The sequence below is a fragment of the Strongylocentrotus purpuratus genome, unplaced genomic scaffold (genome assembly GCF_000002235.5).
Source record: "Strongylocentrotus purpuratus isolate Spur 01 unplaced genomic scaffold, Spur_5.0 spur5_scaffold_16, whole genome shotgun sequence".
Lineage (NCBI taxonomy): Eukaryota > Metazoa > Echinodermata > Echinoidea > Camarodonta > Strongylocentrotidae > Strongylocentrotus > Strongylocentrotus purpuratus.
Window position 1 is genome coordinate 5417385 of NW_022145601.1, and position 13884 is coordinate 5431268.

The 13884-nt window shown below is 38.6% G+C and overlaps 1 protein-coding gene across 2 annotated transcripts in view; it reads right to left on the minus strand.

The window, feature by feature from the left end:
• Positions 1 to 1867: 1867 nt before the first annotated feature.
• The window catches only part of LOC593854 (beta-mannosidase), a 36947-nt gene continuing 24930 nt past the window's right edge, over positions 1868 to 13884 (minus strand). For both annotated transcript variants that reach the window (XM_030986599.1, XM_030986598.1), the window contains exons 14-17: positions 5949 to 6093; positions 5001 to 5206; positions 4259 to 4465; positions 1868 to 3946 (exon numbers count right to left, since the gene is read on the minus strand). In XM_030986599.1, coding sequence (XP_030842459.1) covers positions 3716 to 3946; positions 4259 to 4465; positions 5001 to 5206; positions 5949 to 6093 — 789 coding nt within the window. In that variant the 3' untranslated portion in view covers positions 1868 to 3715. The remainder of the gene's footprint in view (positions 3947 to 4258; positions 4466 to 5000; positions 5207 to 5948; positions 6094 to 13884) is intronic.

Genomic DNA, 13884 nt, shown 5'->3' on the forward strand with positions numbered 1-13884 from the left:
AAAAATTGAGGGGGGAGGATAACCTCCGAAACACCACCCCCCCCCCTTGCGTACGCGCCTATAATGACATTATAAATCATAATCAAATTTTTGAAGGAAATTGTTAGATTTTATTTAAAATACCTATAAATATTCGTGCAGATGACATCAATATGCTCCTTCCAAGATAATTTACTGTCAATAATATTTTTACACCTAAAAATTTCAGGGAACTACAATGATTGTTTGGAACACCCCTCAAATTTGTGTATGTGTATGTTTTGGAAGGACCCCCCCCCCCCCCTCCCTCATAAAAAAACATATGTAAAAAAAAAATTAAAAAAAAAAATTAAAAAAAATTGTGCCAAAGAGTGACCAAAACAAGGTGACTTACCCCCTCCCCCCTCCCCCCCCCCCCTAACTGAACGAAATGTCGGTCGGCCAAATTTTCAAACTTTCGGGACAAAAAAAAAAGTACTCTCGGGTATGCATGCCAGTTGTTAGCCCATATTGGGCTTGAATAGAATTGAATGTAAAAGATCCTTTGTTTCACCTCGCGAAGTTAGGGGCTTTCATATGAGAAGTAAAACCTTGCCCATCATTGAATTCATGTTGTAAAGTTGTTTACAGACTGGAAAAGGATAGAATGGGAGTGTACAGAAGGAATAAAACGAAGAAAGTATTACTGAAAATGTTAAAAACTTTTTAAACCTGGCAATAAGGGACTCTTGAATGCAGTTTTAAAATTGGACCGCAGGCCTATAGCTGACGACAGGCGCAGCTACCCCCCCCCCCCCCAGGGCCCCCAACAGTTTTTTCTTCACTGCCCCCCCCCCCCCCCCACAATAGGCCCCTTTTTTCTTTGTGAAGGAATCCATTGACATATTGTGCCTTGGAGCACTTTCCCTTATATTAACAACAACAATAACTATTATTCACCTCCAAACTTGGAAAAATAATTTTTTTTTTTTATATACGGCTTTCCCGACAAAATATTATGTGGATTGAGATTCTCATACTTTGTTTGATATATGGGGTATATTGGATTCTCTTCAGTCTTGTTTCTTTCTGGCTCTCTTTCTGGCTCTCTTTCTTTCTCTTTCTCTCTCTCTCTCCTTCCATTCGGACTGAAAAAGTATTGAATATGATTATGATTGATGGATAAAACATAATTGCTGTCCTTTGTGTATTCGTATAATACTTTACTTTGTTTACAAGTTCATTGTAAGGTCATGGTATCGATCAATTAAAAGAATAGCAATTAATAGGTACTTTGAGCAACATCAAAATGGGTTCAACATCATTCTTTAAGTTTTTTTCTCAAATCCACTAGCTGGGTATCGAACCCAATACCTTCCACTTACCAGGCGATCGCCTATCCACGAGACTAAAGTGTCCAACTGCTATCTTCAGGTATTTTCTTGTGTTAATACCTATTGTTGTATGTGTAGCAAAAGACGAAGTCGTTTGTTAAGGAAAGAGCATTACATGGTATTTTCTCCTTTGTTGAAGAGGGGGGGGGGGGGGGGGGTGGGGTGTCCCCGTTAATAACAGAGATGGACAAGTCAATATCATGGGACGAAGAGTATATTTTTTTTCTTCATTTCAGGCAGCCGCTGAATAGGGGGGGGGGGGGGGAGGAACACTTTTTTTTTCTCCCTCCTTTAGCACCCCAAAAAATTATAATTTTTTTGTTTATAATAACAAAAATTGAGGGGGTTTAACCCTTAATTTTGTTTTAATGTGTGTTTTTTTGAGGAAACCCACCCTCCTCAAAAAAAAAATTAATTTAAAAAGTAGTTCTGGACATCAATCACTCTTATCCAATTTTCTACATTAGTCAGGACTCAAAAAGCAAAATACAGAGAGTACACACACCATGTTTTTTAATTTTTTATCTGTATACAAAAATGTTTCATTTATTTCAATGCAAAGCGATAAGTACTGGTTGTTACAAAGAACACAATTTCAGTAGATATACTTTTCCACAAATATCATATATCAGTAAAAGATATACAGGTGCGTGTATATTGATAATTAAACTACATTTCACTGAAGTATATATATCTAAAATGAAAAGAATATGTGAAGACTGAAAATACCAATATCTGAAATAGTTGCACATAGAGTTTTTCATTTTCTCACATAAGAACTAATTTTCATGAAAAAAATGAAGTAATTTCAGTTGAACTTAAGAAAACTTTTGAACATTATTTCTGAAACTACATACATGATCTTATGAAATGTAACAGACATGTAGTTAAATACTCGTACAACTTTTTTTAAACAATATCAATGATTTCATTGCAGAAGCACATTGCATAGAGTTAAACAAAATATTCCAAATGGATAAGTTACATTCAGATTTATAATATCCACTGCACCAGCACCAGTATGAACTCTGTAGCACTAACTCGTTTCGTAAGAGGAAAACAGACAAAAAAATAGATATTGATGCAGTTTTTATTTTTTTCCATTTTCAGATAGTTTGTGACATATTTTATCTCCTTTTTAACAAAAGTTAAACAACGTCTCACCATAATAACTAGGCCGGTACACTTTTGGTGGACTGGTTGAGAAAAGGAACCATTTTTAATTCTTTCAAAAATCACTGAATAGGTTTTTGAACATTTTATTGCAATAATCATCAAATCTCTCCTCTTAATCTGATCTGGTGTTTGAACAAAATGTAAAAGAACAGTATTTGAGCCAGTATGTTGTTACCAGCTACTACAAAAAAAAGATATAAAAAGAAGAGGTGTCTACCTGCCAACCTTTCGCAGCAAATTTTGGGAATCTCCTAAACCAAATTTAGGAATATACCGGTACTGTATTTTTACAGCTGTTTTCAGTAAACGAGAGGAACTAATGAGGGAAGAAAGATGGGGCAGACCAACTAGGACATGGACTGTTAACATTACCCGGTGGACAGGAAAGTCATTTAAGCAGCTAACTAGAACAGCTGAAGACAGAAAGTTATGTAGAATCTGTGACCCCTATGGTCTCCATGATATGGAACATATAGATAGGTAGATATATAGAACACTAGTTTGAAGGCGGAAAACTGGGAATCATTCTTCCCAAATAGGAATGGTTGGCAACTATGCAGATTTGTATCACTTATATGACAAAACAATAAAGCAAGTAAACAGCAGGGTGACACTGAAATCACATGAAATTGGAAACTCAAAGAAAAAGGTATTGCACTGGAATCCATCATTCAGTGATGATTTAATCAATCATTCAAAAATGAATATTGCAAGGAATAAAAGAGAAGTAAACATTCAAAAATAGGATGGAGAAAAATTAAGTTGTTTAGAAATTACATTGCAAGATTTAACACTACACCACCATCAACAACAACCAAGGTCTTATTGGTAGCCCAGTATTGGATTTAATTTGGGTTTAACTGGATACAAGCGTGTAGAGGTGTCGTGGTCAAGTTGATATGTCACTGGACTGTGGATCACAAGGTTGGCGATTCAAGTCCCGCTGCAGCACTAATGTCCTTTGGCAAGACATTTATCTACATTTGCCACACTTGACCCAGGTGAGGTAAATGGGTACCTGATAGGATTATTCCTCAAAATGCACCCTGGGCTGATAATGGCTTAAGCTTGGGTAATAACTTCCAAAAGCTCTTTGGAAGCTCATAGGAACATTATAATGTGATATGCATGATACAAGAACGGAATCTTATTATTATAATGTGCTAACATGGTTCTCGTAAGTTTGTTTAATACAAATCCATTAGGGATGAGACCGTGAGTGACTTGGTGAGCTCTTCAGCGGACGTTGGCTCCCAAGCAAAGAAAGACACGGACAATGAGGGCGTCATCATGAGGAAGCCATTTTGCGAGAAGCGCCCTCTAAGACTGCCGCTATCCAGCCAGGTGAACGGAGCGATTGTGCTTGTTTTGAGGGTGACGAGAAACTCGTCTGATCCCACTTTGCTGACAGAAGAGATCTAAGGGGGAATTGAAAAAAAGTTGAAGGTAAAGAGAAATGGGCTGCATGACCTTATAATAATAACATTAATAATAGGCATTTCTATAGCGCCATCTATCTAGAAATTCTATTCCGAGGCGCATTTCGGCTTTAGCCTATAGCTGCCATTACAGCGTTCTAGCATTTCAAGGAATTAATTCCTGCCAGGTACCCATTTACATCACCTGGGTTGAGTGCACAATCTTACAATAAATAAATGTACAAGACAACTTGGACCACAAAGAATTAACAATTATGTAAACTTTGTCCAAAAATAAAACGCAGCACTCACTTTGATGGTTGGCTTTTTGAGTCCTACCACTTCACTGAAGGATGCCAGGAAGATGGGGTTGGTCGGAGAGAGCTGGGTGGAGTTACTATGATAGATCGCCATGGTGATGAAGCACGAGAGGAGGGGGTCCTGATGACCACACCCTGCTTTCTGTAGGAGGCCTGCATTGAGGGGTGTTTTGATGACCATCTTTGATGATGAAATATTCTGGGCAAGATTTAAAGGTAGAAATGGTAGAAATCTTATGGCCGTGTTAATATTAATAATTTATATCCATTTCTATAACACAGCATGTTCTTTGCTTCTCCAATGCTTGCATTATTGTTGCACAGAAAAAAATGATTTGATATTTCTCTCTTCAGAAAACTTGATGCTTCATTCTAGTGTTTTGTAACTTTAGGTCTGTCAAAAATGGTGTAAACTGTAAAGCAAAGAATATTGTTGTTCTCTCTTTTCTTTTACATATTATTGATGATTACTATATTTGCAGCAAGAAACTTCTATGAATAGCAGAAATTTCACAGCAGGAATTCAATTATATCATGGAACAAAATTCATGCGAATCTTGACCACTAGCAAAATTTAATAAAAATGTCAGGTTTCACAATAACAGTAGCCAAAAAAAAAAAATTCATAGCAGCTTATTCACTTTATAAAATTAAAAAAAATTATAATTATATGGTGTCTGTAAAAACAGAAAAAAAGAAGAAAAAAGATGAGAGTAAAATTCCTAGGCACTTACCTGTGAAAAATAATTAGTAACCTGATACCGCGCTTTCAGATCCGTCCACAACCAAACTGATGTGACAAAGCTAGCATTGACCAGATTAACCCTGTCTGTGATGGAATACCCATAGACATCTCCACCTTGTATCATCCCAGAGGCGAGGACAGGAGAAAAGAAATCCTTCACGTAGTAATGAAGCATCTTCCATTTGCCTCCATACTCTGTGGGGTCAAAGGTCACAACGGTGCTTGTTATGGTCAAAATCAATGAATTTGTGATAATGTGTATCCTACATGTATGTTATCGTTTTAATTGTTTTTCTTTGGTGGGCTTGTGCATAAGCTAGTGCAGAATGTGATGTTGAACAAAGTAATCGGATAATTTAAAGTTCATCTCACATCATTTCAATAGTGTAGGTATTGGCTGACTTTTGTGTACATTGACAATTCACTGAAATGTGTCCATACAGCATAAGTCTTTTATTCAATCATATCGTCTAAAAATTATTGGTGTCATAAAGAAATTTGAAATTAGTTCTTAATTAAAGCATTAGTAAGTCAATTAACCGATCAGCAAATAGAGATTTTGTAAAAATGGCCTTTTACTCACTGGAAGATGTTGCAATCATTGCTCTCATTTTGACATTGTTCTGACCAATATAAAACATGCGCTATTTTTCTATGCAGAATCTTACTGTAGACATCGTAAGGATACACGTTTAACATTATCATGGTAGACCCTAGAACAGATACTATAGCGCATGGGAAATGGACGAGCTGTTCAGTGAGTAAAAGAAGGGGTGGTTTCGGGCGGTGTAGTTGCTATAGGGTTAATATAAATTGTTACATGACATTCTGAATCTGAACTATGGTCCTCTTGTGCATGCTAAACTCTTCAGAACAATCACTGGCCTATATTGTTCTTCAAATTGGTTTGAAGCTAGCTGTTGATAAAATGACTGACCTATGGATGACCATGTAGGGGCCTGCCAGATGTCGTTGAACTGCCAGTAGAGCGCCCCCATACAGTGACCCTGGCCATCGACTAAGATGCTCTGAAGACGTCTGTAGTGCTCCGTCTCAAACTTGATGCATAATGCTTGGGAGATCTGCAAACAAAATTATTGTGATTATTATTATAATAATCATAATAATAACAACATTTATAAAGCGCACATATCCACCCCAAGAGATGCTCAAGGGGCCTAATAATGTAAATACATTAAACTTAAGAAATTACATGAGAAGTTACAAAGAACAAAAATAATGTAACATAATTAAATATAATTAAACAACGTTAATTACATCAGATTGTTGTTATCATTATTGTTGTTATTATCATTGCTGTTATTATTATTGATGTTGTTGTTGTTGATATTGAGACTTTCCTATGAATATAAAACTGATTGGGATGTCCAGGTGGACTAGTTGGGCCCTGTTTCATAAAACTGCTATCACTAACAAGTTAAAATAATTGTTATAAGCTACTGAAATTGTGGCATTTGATTGGCTGAGTGCAACTTTGTCATAGAAACTTAGCATTTGTTATTGATATCAAATTTTGTGAAACAGGGCCCAGCACTACACTTGGGTTCCTCCTTACTCTTATATGAATGAATATAGTACCAGGCGCGGATCCAGGATTTTCCAATAGGGGGGGCCGGAAATTTGAAAATCGCGCAAACCATTATTTCAACTCAACATACCAATACTGACAAGGTCATAATAAAGGGCACTGTACCGCGTACCGGTACCTACAAGCGGGTACAATTTTGGAAAGGGGGCAGGCTCACGTCACGTCTCTTGTCCGATATCAACATTCCCCGTTTTAAGTTATGCTCGCGCGCGGTAGCAAAATGTTTGACATTTTCATCGAGGGGGGGGGGGGGGGGGCGGGGAACTGCAGCCTCTTTGCCCGAATATTAATTTTCTGGTTTCACATTTTGGCGAGCGAGCGAAAATTTGAGCATATGTTTATTGTGAAAGTGTAATTCATTATAACAAAAATATACGATATAAGATATTTAAAAAAAAAATGCATATTAGTATTCTTTATATTTTCGGGGAAAGAGAGGCTGCAACCCCATCCCGCATTAACTGCAGGTGTTATGAAATGAAATTTGAATAATTGTGCAGTAAATATATAGAAACAGCTCTTGCTACAACCATGTTTGCAATGAAAACTGCCATTTATTTGGAATTCAAGAACAATTAAACTCCTGTGGTACTATTATTTCATGACTGTCAAAGTATGAAACACTTTCTTCATTGACATATCTTAACACATTTATATTCATGAATGACTTGATCACTCTCGTTAGCTTAACAAAAATACCAACATGCTCATATTAACCCGTATTCCATGTGCATACAATATAAATATAAGTTTCTTTTTTTACAAACCAATAAGAAGCAAAGACGTCGATTCTTTTTCATTGTTAGGGATGAATTATCTTAGTGAAAAACGTTTCATTGTATACAACAGCCCAAATACCATCATAGGCTACTGCGCAAGTACTATGCTGACTGAGGTCCTATATTCAAATCTTATCTCTTTAAAGTGAGAAAACATAATCATGTTTGTACAAATGAAAAGAAAACAAAAGTATCTATCAAACATACTCGTACACTATCACTTCGAAGAATCTGTATATTGATATTAATGTTGGAATCTAAAATAAAGACAAGCATCTATTTCAGTTACCTTCCAGTTGTATTATAATGGAGGATATAGTAAATATTGAAGATTGCGGGGCTAATTAAAAGCTATCCGTGATGACATGTATTGTAGCAGGCGTATATTAGATCTTAAACCGAGTATTTTTCAGCCGTTTGTATTTTCTTTTACTGAAGCAAACTAAGCAAATCTGGACAGGGGTTGCAAGAGTATTATAAACTCAGCAAATAACTCTTGTGTAAAGCCCCGTTTTTACCGTGTCATGTCGAATGGGCATAGGGCATTTGGGAGAAAATGTGTAATCCACGCTGTAATCCTGTATAATTGCAAATTTAAAGGCCATCAGTATTTGCGACTATGATTTAGGGGGAGAGAGAGAGAGAGAGAGTGGGTTATAAGAGCAGTGAAAATCACACGAGGTTGATTTCGATGGCGGATCTTGCATTCTATAACAAGGAGGCATAACTAGAAGAGGTATTAACGGTTGACGGAATCTGGCAAACAGACAGTGATGGTAAAAATAAAGTGACATATTTTCGACAGTGTAAATCACAATAAAATAAAAGCCAGTTTTGCTCCGAGAAAGAAACAAGGTTGACTGCACGGCACTGTCTTTGTCACACAATTTCAATGCAAGTGCCTCAAATACATGTAATTAGTTCATTAATCAAAGAAGATAAAAAGGTACATGTACAATAAACTCAGGTGTGCTCAGTCCAGTACATCACAATTATTAACATGGTCGGATAACATTTGCCACGATCAATTCACGTACAGTTCCTCATGTCCTGCGCTAATGCGATTGTGATCCGTATGGACGTCGTTCACGTTAAAGTTAATGACGCTCGAATGTTCAGAAGTTATAATATATCCACCTAACCATATTTTGGCGGAAATAGGATTGTGAAACCCTGGATTGAGCGACACTGAGTATTAACATTCAGCTTCAGCAACCCCGTACATTATATTGTCCATATATAACTTTGAGTTTGGCAAGTTCAGAGAAAAAATCCTGACGAAATGCAAAAGGTTCTGAATTTGTATAACAGCACTTCAACTGTCTTCCTGCTGTCATCCGATTTCCCTTTAAAGATGCCGGAAAGTCATCTTTCGAGGATGACGGTTTGCAAAAACGTCTACTATCTTTCCGTAGTCAAGCTGGATGTCCTTGTGGATGAAGAGAAGTAGGAGCGCATTTAACCTATCTTCCCCCATCATGCTTCGGGAATTAGATTTCACAAATCTCAGGGCTGAGTTGCTGCGTTCCACACTTGCACTGGTTACTGGAGTGATCAGCAGCATTTTCAACATCGTCACTACATTTGGAAATGACGAGTAGTTGGTGGTTTGAAGACATTCCACTAGTGTTGTCGGAAGTGGACCATCTTCTACTGCGAAGGTGCTCCTGTAAAAGCGTACGAAATTGATTTCCTTTTATAAGAGTAGTGTATGACTAATAAATTATACAATATTAGCCTTTGTATAGTCTACAATTTTAACGAAATTTGTAGTTCAATAAAATAGAACGCCGTATCGCTCTTTGTTCTGATGATAAATAATGATTCATTTCGAGTCATTTTATATTAAGACATTATGAAAGTTCTTTGGTTCTGATACCGTGAAATACAGTGACAAATACAGGCAACTTTAGCTATCTCTTTAAAACAGATAAATAAGTGTAAGAAGTTAGATAATGGTGTGTAGCCCAATTTAATTTCCCCACAGCTGTCTTCCCATTTTTGGTTTTTGAAAGGTTGAAAAGATGTCTCTTTCGGGGATCGAATCCGAGACTTAGGATTAGAACGCTAATGCTCTGGGGAACTTTGAATTGAGCTACGCACCATTATCTAAATTGTCACAATATATTGAGATGGTGAATATCCTTTTACAGTTCTTTTTTGGTTTATGGGATGAAATGCATAGTGAGAAGAGGATTCAACCAAGAGATGACGCAGGAAAACCTGGTTATAGCTTAAGAGCTTTCGTCCGTCTGGACTTCTTCAGATGAGGTTGTCATGCGTCATCTCGTGGATGAATCCTCTTCTCACTATATATATATATAATATATTACCCTAAAGCAACACTTACCAGTGACGTCTCCATAGCTGTAATTCCTGTGGTGCAACTTTGGGGAATGGCAAATCTGGCTCATAGAAAGCAAGCAGTCTTTCTTGCACGTCGCTTGTAAGTTTCTGTACCATGTTAGGCATTAACATGATCCCTTGCAGTGCATGTGCTGACAGTCCTTCAAACCTGTCTCCTAGTTGTTGTAATAAGCTGTCAAGGAAAGGTACAAACACTGTTCGTCGGTAAAACGTGCTTGGCTTTTTCCCGGATGTGTTACTGCGTAGGGTCTGTTTGGCGCATGTACGAGGTACTGAAATGCTGACACCTGCTGCATTGGACATACTTGTAGCCTTTCCCCATACATATCCGAATGTCCTTTTGGAGTTCTGTCGTACGGCAGATAACTCATCTTTGATATGTTTGACTTTGTTATAAGCTTGGATGACGTCAAGTTCGCTCCCTTGCAGGTTTTGACTCAATGAAAAGGTGAAACCAAAGAGATAAAGAGCTGATTGGAACGAGGCAATGAATGTTGAACTTGTAATTTGATGGAGTAACCCACTTGCCTCTACCGTGGTATTGCTCCATCTTCTGTCCTCATTTCGTGAGATCCTTTCCAAGCAGTGAATGAGAGGTTCGTATAGGTCCTCAAAGTCCATTAGAGCAGTGTGCCTCTCCACCCACCTCGTCTCACAAATGGGTTTTATCTTCTTTTTGGATAGTGGATTGCTCTTAACTTCACGAGGATGTGGTGGTACATAGTCCTCTGTGGTCTGGCCGTCACCTTCTGAGTCATCATCATCATCACCATCATCATCGCTTTCCTCTTCTACGACGGTACATGCGGGAGCGGCTGGGTTGTTACCTCCTTCACCATCTTTGTTGCTGTTATCGGGTCTCTCCTCTTCGCATGACGCCCTTTTGTCGATGATAGCTACGATACTTTCTTCAAAAGCCCTTTGGCGCTTTGGTGAGTTCCTGAAGAAGTAACCGAGCGATCGGAGAGTGCAAATCATGTTATGGATTTCGGGCACTTTACATGCATAACATAGGGCGAGATTTAACCCATGACTTGCACAGTGGTAGTAAGGGGCCCTTGGAGATGTCTTCATAAACTCTGCTGCGCAGCCATTCCTCACCCCAGCCATATTCCCTGCACCATCATATGTTTGGGCACGGCACAATTCTGGATTTAACCCCAGGTTCCTCAAGCAAGTGACGATATGCTCGCATATTTGCTGTCCTGTGCACGATTCGCACTCGATAAACTCGAGTAGCTTCTCTACCGGCTGATTGTTGTGGAGGTAACGGACAACTAACCCAATTTGCTCCCAGTTGGAAACATCCGTTACCTCATCTGCCGATATTCCGTAGAAGCCACTCGCCTTAACCTGTGCAGTGATGCTGTCCTGTATGTATTGTCGCATGCACTGCAGCAGCTCATTTTGTGTCGTTTTAGAAACATAAGTGGCATTCCGACCACAACTTTTGAGGTGCTCCTTCAGTATATCGTCACCTGCATCAATCCGGAAATCAACGAGAGCCTTAAAGTTGCCTTGGTTCAGAGCTTCCGACGTAGAATCATCCCTATGACCTCTCAGAGCGATGCCTTGATGTCCGCATAGCTCGATGCTTTTGATGATGGAGACTAGGAATTTCCTGTTGCTGGCCACTTGTTCCGCAATTTTACTGGACATGCGACTTGCCAAGTTGAGTGATGGGTTCCTAGTGGTCTCTAAAAAGCCATCCATTGTCATCTTCGATCTGATGTGGTATTCCAATGTAGCATGTTTGCGCAAATTGAATAACGCATCCTTCCAGTTTTGATAAGGTGTATTTATCAGGTTATTCGCCCTTTGGCCTCGATGGGCCCTTACAGGGAAAAGAAGACACGCTAAACAAAACAATCCATCTGCCTCCTTTGAGTACGAGAGATATTCATGATGTTGCAGCCATTCTCTTTTACAGTAGCGTTGCTTAAAGCCGCTACTCTCAGATTTGTCTTTGTACCTTTTCCCTGGAAATTTGAAGTTGATTTCAGGCATCCGGTTTTGAATGTGCCATAGTTTTGTTTCGTCATTCACTCTAGACTTTTTCAATGTGCTGATATCGTGGTTGATGTGCTGACTTGTCATTTTCTGTGGTTCAGTTTCTCCGTCAGGTAAGACCGTTTTTTTTCTGGCGTTGTCCTCTTCAGTCCTGGCCTCGCTTTCCGTGTCACTAGTATTCCTCTCAACATCTGGGATTTCATGACCTGTGCTGTACTTGGAACCAGTGCCCAGTGTGCTATCGGGACTACTACTCATTCTGTCAAATTCGCCTCCATCCTCTCCAAGAACCTCTTCCTTTTCCTTCGAAATGTTTTCGTGGTTGATGGGCTGACTTGTCATTTTCTGTGGTTCAGTTTCTCCGTCAGGTAAGACCGTTTTTTTTCTGGCGTTGTCCTCTTCAGTCCTGGCCTCGCTTTCCGTGTCACTAGTATTCCTCTCAACATCTGGGATTTCATGACCTGTGCTGTACTTGGAACCAGTGCCCAGTGTGCTATCGGGACTACTACTCATTCTGTCAAATTCGCCTCCGTCCTCTCCAAGAACCTCTTCCTCTTCCTTCGATCTTTCTCCTTGAAACGCACTTTCATGTTCGGAACCTTTCTCGATCACTTCGTCGTCGAACCCTGCTGCAGATATATCCTCCTCAATGCGTTCTTGATCGGTAGGGTATGGAATGTGTCTACCCTTTCCGATTGTATCACTTTCTTTATCTCCCAAACTAGTTGACACGTACGCCGAACAAACTTGAATCCCACATGTACTGCAAAGTGTAACAGACGCGCTGTCGGAGTTCCGCTTGGTGTTGCCATGGTCACAAGTTTTACTTGTTGGGTGTGGTTCTATTAACAAAACAAAAAATAAAAGAACGCCGGATTATTAAGGATGTGATTTGGCATTTTGTTATTTGTGATTGATAGCGTTTACTTATCGCTTTATGATTCAAACCAAAACCTAAATAATAATGTGTGTGACACAAATAGAGTTAAAATTCATTTTGAATGAAGAGCTATTGACATTCATTTATAGAAGGCAACTCAATATGTTATGAGTTTATTTAAATCTCCCCCGCCCCACCACTCAGTAGATCTTAATAAATCATTCACATCATCTTAAATCAAGGAAAAGGAAGGGCTATTGTAAAAGCGCGAGGCAACAACGCAAATAACTGATATTGTTAATATCAAATAAAACTTTGGAGTGGATTGTAATAAACTTTCATTAGCTTATCAAATCGACTCGGAATGGGATATACTTGAAATTGTGATTCGCTATAAGGCCTATTATCGCATTAAACTAACTAGCTAAATTGGACACAATGGCTGGTATTCATTAAGGTATACTAACTTTAGTCCATGATCTAAGCAACATAAAATAATAAGATTAATTAATCGCTTATATCACGCTTAATTTTAGTTCACTATGTGTGCCTTTTAATGATTTTTTTTTATGAATACCGGCCATTGAGCATAATGATCTTTGTAAGTTAATCAAGGCAGTAATGAGTAATAATATTTTATTAAGTCGAAGTTTCTTCTTGTCAGAGGCAATTAATGATTGCAGAAAAGCTGAAGTTAAAGTTATTTTTTCCCAAAGTATGCTCTCCCGTGACATAGGGAGCGCATGGCACCTGCACAAATGAATAAAGTTATAAGCTGGTAATTACCTAGACTGATGTAGTGATTCTCGTACTGGTGTCCGAGGTACAACCTGGGCCTGTTGCAGGAATCCTCCACAAGGTACTCATTCATTACACTGGAAAGTTCCCCATCTCTGGAACTTGTCACTATATTCAATGAGACGTTGAATAACCTGGCGGTTGCAATGATTTCCGGTTCACCAGCCCAAGTCCCACTTCTTTTCATTCTAGCTATATACTCGGGATTCGCGGTGTCTTTCAAAGGATCATCCGGTGTCTACAGAGAAATAATAAATTATTTATTGAGTCATTTATGATTATAGTAAGTATAGACGATGTCTGAATGAAAAGCTTTAATATCTGATAATCAGGGCAGCGCCAGGAGCGCCACAACGTGGCGGACATGTACGCTATAATTTTATAAGAAGCCATTATTGTTATTATTATTCGCTTTCCGCTGCACCGAAAA